General features: G+C 33.3%; 1 protein-coding gene across 2 annotated transcripts; it reads right to left on the bottom strand.

The window, feature by feature from the left end:
* Positions 1-847: 847 nt before the first annotated feature.
* Positions 848-4,724, bottom strand: LOC107799587 (flavin-containing monooxygenase FMO GS-OX5). Of its 2 annotated transcripts, XM_016622724.2 has the most exons (7): positions 4,080-4,722; positions 3,326-3,396; positions 2,860-3,009; positions 2,700-2,782; positions 2,342-2,477; positions 1,655-1,828; positions 850-1,170 (listed from the first exon to the last, which is right to left on the bottom strand). In XM_016622724.2, exons 1-7 carry the CDS (start codon positions 4,600-4,602, stop codon positions 1,012-1,014), a joined length of 1,296 nt encoding a protein of 431 aa, XP_016478210.1. In that variant the 5' UTR covers positions 4,603-4,722; the 3' UTR covers positions 850-1,011. The 2 variants fall into 2 exon arrangements, with proteins under 2 accessions (XP_016478211.1, XP_016478210.1); XM_016622725.2 differs by lacking the exon at positions 1,655-1,828 and having other exon boundaries at positions 848-1,170; positions 4,080-4,724.
* Positions 4,725-7,661: the final 2,937 nt, after the last annotated feature.

Raw genomic sequence — 7,661 nt, 5'->3', positions numbered from 1 at the left:
TCTAAAAATTTACAAAACCCAAAGGAATTAATGTGGTGTTGCATTACCTTTTTACTCAAAAATAACGTTGAAATTTGTGCTCCACAACTAAAAAGAAAATACTATTTTTTTTGTTCAAAAAGAAAGTACTCTTTCTACAACATGAAAATAAAGTACTTATTTTGTTAAAATGAAAAAAAATAAAAAATTTCTACATCATGAAAAGAAAATACTCATTTTGTTGAAATGAAAGAAAATACTTTTTCTACAACATCATGAAAAGAAAATACTTTTTTTTGTTGAAATAAAAGAAAACACTTTTTCTACATCATGGATTTTTTTTTTGTTGAAATGAAAGAAAATACTTTTTACTACATCATTTTGTTGAAAGGAAAAAAAAATACATTTTTTACATCATGAAAAGAAAGAATATTTTTTGTTAAAATAAAAAAAAAATACTTTTTTTATATCATGAAAAGAAAAAAACTCATATGTTGAAATTAAAAAAAAAGTATTCTATCTATAACATGAAAAAAAAGAGTACCATTAATAATATTTCTATTTAGGGTGGGGGTTGGAGGAGGGGGTGCGGGTTGGAGCAAGGGTGGGGTGGATGGGTGGTAGCGTAGGAGTGGGTTGGTAAGGGGTGGGTGTGAGTTGGTGGGGATGGAAAATAGGATGGGGAATGTTAAAAAAAAGTTTTGGAAAATGTTTTCCCTTATGTTGATAGGGAAAATATTTTCCTCACATTGGAGGAAAATGAGTTCACGAGGAAAATATTTTTCAAAACATTTAAACCAACCAAACATGAGAAAATATCCGAAAAATATTTTTCTTCGTACCAAACACACCCAAAAAGTCAGAAAGCAAGTCTCCTCTAATATTTTTTTGTTTTATTTAAGTTAAAGCATAACACTTCCTTTTCTATTACGTCTTCTTTGTTTTATGGTCAGTCATTACATAGAAAATGTATTTGGAAGAATTACAATAACTGTAGTAGATATAACATAAAAGGAATAGATATGATATTACTTAAGCATCAGAATTTATTGAGTAAAAGTCCCACAAATCCCTGTAGCTGCTAAACCCTACTTCACCAACAAATTTGTAGAGACTCCAATACATTTCCTTTAGGCTAGCACCAACTGGTGGCATTCCCACTTGAGCTGCTAACCAATCCATGTACTCCATCTGCCAACAAATTCATGTCATTGCCTCTAATTTCAATGTTAAAAAATGAAGACTCAGAAAGTGTTTGATAAATTTAATAAGATGCAAACTGTAAAGTTATATTTGAGCTATTTTAGGATATTCAATTCAACAACAATCATACCGTAACCCCACAAGTAGAGTCTGAGAAGGGTAGTGTATACACAAACCTTACCCCTATCTTGTGAAGGTAGAGAGGTTGTTTCCGACAGACCCTCGGTTCAATTCGAGACATACAAATCCAGTGTTAATGTTCTTGTATAGTTATTGAACTTTACTCAACAACAACAATAACAATCCCAGTGTAATCCCACAAGAGGGATTTGGGGAGGGTAGTGTGTACGCAAACCTTACCTTCACCTTGTGAAGGTCGAGTGATTATTTCCGAGAGACCCTCGACTCAGAAGTTACTGAACTTTACTCGGTGTAACAATAAAATCACAAAAAAAAGGTTATTGGGAAAAACCTCGCGAGGGTGAAGGCGATGAGTGTGATGTTTTGGGATCCCCGCTACCTCAAGGTGCATATTGTGATCCTCAACATCAGTTAACATTTCCTCTTCTGATGGTAAAAGCACTTTTCCAGACAAAACTTGTGCTATCCATTTGGTTTGCAATTCAAACATGAGAAAGATAATTGTCTGATCATCACAGAGAAAAGTCTACTTTGTCATTTCTTTCAATAGTACAAAATGGTCAAGAGCCCAATACAATGTTGAAGAAGTTGAGAGGGTTGTAATAACTCAGAAAACAAATGAAGGGAAAGGTCAAAATTTTCTCTTATACTATCCGAAATTGCTCAATTCTATCCTCTGTTATACTTTGGGTCTGTTCATAGCCTTGTTAAATTCTTGTTTCGTTGTATTTACCCTTACCATCAATGGAACTCCAGCATGAAATGGGTGGATTCAAAGTGTCCAAATACTTCAAGAAAACTTGTAGTTATGATTTGAAATTACCCACAGGGTGAAGCACTATTAGTGTCAAGCGCAAAAACAAGAAATTTCGTAAGGTCGAGGGTAAGATTAGACCAAAGTATAACAGTGGATGAAGTTACTCAAATTCGAATAGTACAGAAACAAACTTGACCTCTTTCCAATAGATAGTTGGTTAATAACACAATGAAATATGATATTACCATACAACTAGCTTACCTGATAAGGTATACCAACAAAGGAGAGACAGGGGGAAAGTTTTGGAGGAAAGACATGCTTGTATAATGGTCCAACACGGTTGTCATCAACACAAACTATTCCATTTGTTTCAAGAAATGGGAAATCATACTTGTATCTGCGTGAAAAAACAACAACAACAATAATAATAAGCTTATGTATTTCGTCAAGGAACAAAAACAACAACAACAAATTCAGTGAATTCCCACAAGTAGGTATGGGGAGGGTAAGATGTACGCATCCTTACCCCTACCCTAGGAGGGCAGAGAGGCTATTTCCGATGAACCCTCGGCCAGTTCATCAAGGAAATGCAGCAAAAAGAATCAAGATTTGAACTAACCCTGTACAGTGGAGAATTATATCAGCATGAATAGAAGATCCATCCAAGAAAATCACTTCACCACTTTCATTAGCACGATCAATCTGAAAAATAACTCCAAAATCAGATCCCTTTATATATCTTCCAATGCACAGTCAAGAAACATTGTACAGCGATATACCTTTGAATGGTTCCAAAGATTTGCACTATTGTCCAATTTTGAAACTTCAGTGTCAGAAGATCTTGTCGAAAGATGAACTTGTTTGGCCACCGTAGCTATGTCTCGGGAAATATCAAGCCCACTTGGTCCATCTCCAATTACAACTACAATCTGAATACAAATCAATTAACAAGTGAGAAGGTTCTGTAAAACAGGAGGCATAGACTTGTATAAATAACTTTTTTCTTCTTCTTTTATAACCGAGAAATCCCGGAGGGTTAGTGGCGCACGTTCCAAAGCTCAATGGATAATGGGTCCTCCACTATGTCTTTTTTCACTTAAATACCAGGCTTTTGTTTGCAGCATGTTCTGAATCCGTGACGTGTGCCTAGTCGATACATCAGCGATGCGCTCTTAATACTAGACCAAAGCGTGGACGCAGAACTTTAAGAACTGAATATGCAAATAGAGTAGAAAGGGAGCTTGCCTGATCCTTAAATGGCTCAGGAACTCGATAATTGTGGCTATGCATTTGTTTTCCAGGCCAGTTGTTTATACCTTTGGATATTAACAAACAATAATTAGTTCAAAGTACAACCTATCGATCTCATTTCTTTTACAATATTATGAGTGCTGGAAGGTGAGACTGTTCACACCTTCCCAATTTGTTTGACAAAGTTCAGTTTCACTAATCTTTGAAGTTAAATCAGACTAAATTAACTAAACTTGCTAAAATAAAAAGAGATATTCATACAACAACAAGAAGCCACAATCCCAAGAAAGTTGAAGTCAGCTCTATATATATATATATATATATATATATATATGATCATGTCGCTCCATTTAAGCTCATTTAAAGTTTAGATATTTGTAATCTATAAAATTTCCTCATAACAAAAAGTTAAAAAAAATATATATTTTAGGATGTTACTCAAATATCTTGAACTAAGAACTAGTAAATATAAGAGCTTTCCTAGATATTTGCCTGGTAAAATTTTCTGACCACAATTTCATCTAACTCATATACTTTTTATATAATTTCGAATTTAAGTTACATACACCAACATTTTAATGATTTTTTACACCATCCGTGAAATTTATTCCAAATTATCGATCAATCAGTGCATAGAACTTAAACTCAATAATTTCTAATACTTCTCAAAAACAAATCAATCATCATTGTTCAAACAATAGATTAATTAACTTGAATCACTTAAAATAAATACTGCACATTAATTTACCTGGAATATTTGCAACTTTGGGTATAGTATAGTGACCATTACAAATCACTACAGAATCAAACACCTTTTCTTCTGAGCTTAACTCATCTGATTTCAATTCAACAACCCAACCATCTTCCTCATACTCAACCCGCCCAACTCGTACAACCTCCGAGTTAAATCGGATCAACTCAGTAATCCCAAAATCCTTAGCAAACTCAGTCAAAAACTTCAACACTTCTTCATGTCCGGGAAAATTAATTAATTTCCCATTTTCATTATTGAATGGATAATCACTGAAGCTCATTAATTGCCGAGGTAAATTTGTACGGAGGGATTTGTAAAGACTGCTGTGAATAATTTCTCTGTTTGGATCAAGGCCCAGTGGATCAGTTTCGATTTTTGGATTGTAAGCCCAAGTTCCGCCCAGTTGGTTTGATTTTTCGAAGACTGTAACTTTGTGGCCTGATCGTTGTAGCTCACGAGCTGTGACTAGACCGGCTACTCCGGCTCCGATTACTGCTACTTTCCGGGACTCCGCCATTGGAGAAGATGGGGAAACTATTGGGCTAAAAGTACAGTTTTGAAAAGTAGTTGGAACCAGTTATTAACTTTTTTTATTTCCTTGGGATTGCGCGAATTTAAATAATTAAAAAAATGACGATGACGAATATTCAAATGTCTTACTACTACTTATTTCATATTTTGAGGGAGGGAGGTCGAATTAGGAAAGAGAATTACTAGACAGTCAAGCGTTTTTCCATGTGGCGTTATTCTCGTACTCCCTTATTCTTAGTGGGCGTTTGGATATAAGAATTGTAAAATTTCGGAAAAAAATAATTTTTAAGTAAAAATAATATTTGAAATTTAGAGTTGTGTTTAGACATAAATATAATTTTTGGTTGTTTTTGAAGTTTTGTAAGTAATTTGAGTGAGAATTTTGAAAAATAACTTTTTGAAGTTTTTCAAATTTTCGAAAATTTTCAAAATGTATCTTCAAGTGAAAATTGAAAATTTTATGAACAAACGCTGATTTCGAAATAAGTAAAAAATGGAAAAATTTTCTTATGTCCAAACGGGCTCTTAGATTCCTATTACTATATTTATTTTGGTTTGTGGTTTCCTATTATTTTACTTTTGTTATAGCTTTTTTGACTTTTTTACTATTGTATTTCTTTTCTATACTCTTGTGATTATGCATACTTACTTTGATTTAAGGGTCTATTGGAAACAATATTTTTACATGCATAAGATAGAGGGTAAGGTTGCATATTCAATACCCTCACCAGACCTATTTATGGGATTCACTATTGTTGTTGTTGTTGCTAAGCTTGACATATGGCACTCCAAATTGGAAGGAAGAAAAGTCATGGCCCATCCATAGTGAATTAAAAAAAAGTTTAAGTTATATATATTAGAATTATCAATGTAAGAAATTTTATATCATCTGGTCACTTATCTGTTATAGCAGATAATATTTTCTAGTTTCAAGATTACAAATCATACATCGTAAAAAGAAATCTTGCACTCACGATCTATATAACTTAAACTCATATATCGTAAAAAGGGATTTTTTTGTTCCTATACATTATTTGAAATCTCATTACCAAAAAATGTCCCAGTTTTGGTATTTACCCGACCCAAACACGTTTTAGCTACAAAAAATATATATTTGTTTTAACTAGACTCCTTTCTGCGGTAATCTTCCTTATTTAGACGCAAAATTTTTGTGATCGCTTATATTTCAGTTAGAGATTTTACTGACGCAATCATCGCACCATAATCAAACAACATATTTGTAGAATCCTTCTATTAAGCATATTTTTTCTGGTTATCATCGTACGAAAATCAAGACAACATATCTATAGTATCCTTCCATTCTCTAGTTTTCTCTGGTTTTCTTTGGTTTTCCATAAACAAAGGTTTTGAAGAAAACAACTGCAAACAATTAGTTACAATTGAATTGAATTTCGCGACATAATGTCAAAATTAGCGATTATGCTTTAGCTCAATGGTCGATGTGATAGCGTTGGGAGATACAAAGATTTTGATATTGACGGAATTGTAGTCAATGAAGATTCAAATTATAGTCAATTGATTTCCGCAATTGCAGAGCATCTAATGATCGATACCTCCGCAAAAAATCATCGAAATCAAATACATTGTCAACGAACGTTGTCCTCCATTGAAAACTCGGAACGATATGGGAGTTCGAGTGTATATGGAGACGAAAAAGGAAAATAAAAACTTAGGAATGTATCCAATGTGTATATCGGTGCGTGATTTCGATTTGGAATGCAATATGTCGAATATGAGCACAATTGCAGGTTTGCTCTATTTTTCCAATGCTGATATTTTTTCAATTTCAAGTGTTCTACAATTTTACTACATATTATCTATAATAATACTACATAACAAATAAGACATAACAAATGTAGTTCAATTGTTATGTCTCTACAAGTATGATGTCAAATACTGAACACATAAATATACATAGGTCTGAATTACTATACTTTTAATTGAGTTCAGGTTCTTCTGATTATCGTAATACTAACTTGGTGTAATTGTCAAGCAAATGTAACACAATTGGAGAATTATCAGGAATAGTGAAGTTGATTTATATACAAACATCTCCGGCAATTGTGAAATATGAAAGTATCACCATAACAGAACATACGCCAAAGGTAATTGAAGTAGGCCAAGTTTACCGAGACAAATAAATAATTGTCAGTGCAATAAAGCACTATTCTGTCATGAATAAGTTTCAATTTAGGGTGAAAAGGTCTAGTTTAAGAATGTAGGAATATTTTATTTGTCAAATTCATATTGTGTATAAGTTGTAGTTTTATTGTATATAAATTGTTTAAAACAAGTTGTTGTGCATAAACAACCTCGTATTCTGTAGCTACAATTTGCATAACATTTTTTGAATTATTTTTATTCCGTAACTACTGCCTCGTATGTGTTAGGGACAATTATACATGGCACTTCAAGTCCACCAGTATAAATGAATCAGCATTGTTCAAGGTTCGATATTCAACAGCTTGCACACATGCTCTTTGATGGACAACACATATATACAACACAAACCTACTTCCACGGTAGTTAGCAGCATGGTGATGCCAAAATATGCGGATCCTAAGACAATATACACACCATAAGACATACAAACTGACATGTTGTCAGATCATGGTGTGAACTTATATACATGCAAGCTTGGAGAGCAAAGGAAAACGCTTTAGAATTTTTGAGAGTTCATCTTGTTGATTCCTACAGTCGCTTGCCGAGTTATTTGTATATTCTGGAGAAGACTTATCTGGGGTCGGTAGTGAAATTGCAGAAGACTGAAGATAACTGTTTCTTGTATACATTTGTTGCACTTAGTACGTCCATCAAGGGTTGGGAGCATTGTAGGCCAGTTGTAGTAGCCGATGGAACCTTCTTGAAGTCGACATATAGGGGAATCATGCTAATAACTAGCACAATGGATGCAACAAGTAATGTAGATCAATTGTAAAAAAATTATTATAAAGTTATTTTTGAGACTGTATTTTTTATATTTTCAAGTTTTATTACTGAAATTAAATTTCTTTTTGCTACCTA

The sequence above is a fragment of the Nicotiana tabacum genome, chromosome 13 (assembly GCF_000715075.1).
Source record: "Nicotiana tabacum cultivar K326 chromosome 13, ASM71507v2, whole genome shotgun sequence".
Taxonomy (NCBI): domain Eukaryota; kingdom Viridiplantae; phylum Streptophyta; class Magnoliopsida; order Solanales; family Solanaceae; genus Nicotiana; species Nicotiana tabacum.
This window is presented reverse-complemented; position numbering and strand designations above follow the sequence as displayed.

Excerpts from the sequence above, each read along its gene's own strand:
- LOC107799587 (XM_016622724.2), bottom strand. The coding sequence starts at position 4,602 with ATGGCGGAGTCCCGGAAAGTAGCAGTAATCGGAGCCGGAGTAGCCGGT. Across the intron at positions 3,010-3,325 it reads CTGAGCCATTTAAGGATCAG|ATTGTAGTTGTAATTGGAGA; the intron begins GCAAGCTCCCTT and ends ATTTGTATTCAG. Across the intron at positions 2,783-2,859 it reads ATCTTTGGAACCATTCAAAG|ATTGATCGTGCTAATGAAAG; the intron begins GTATATCGCTGT and ends GTTATTTTTCAG.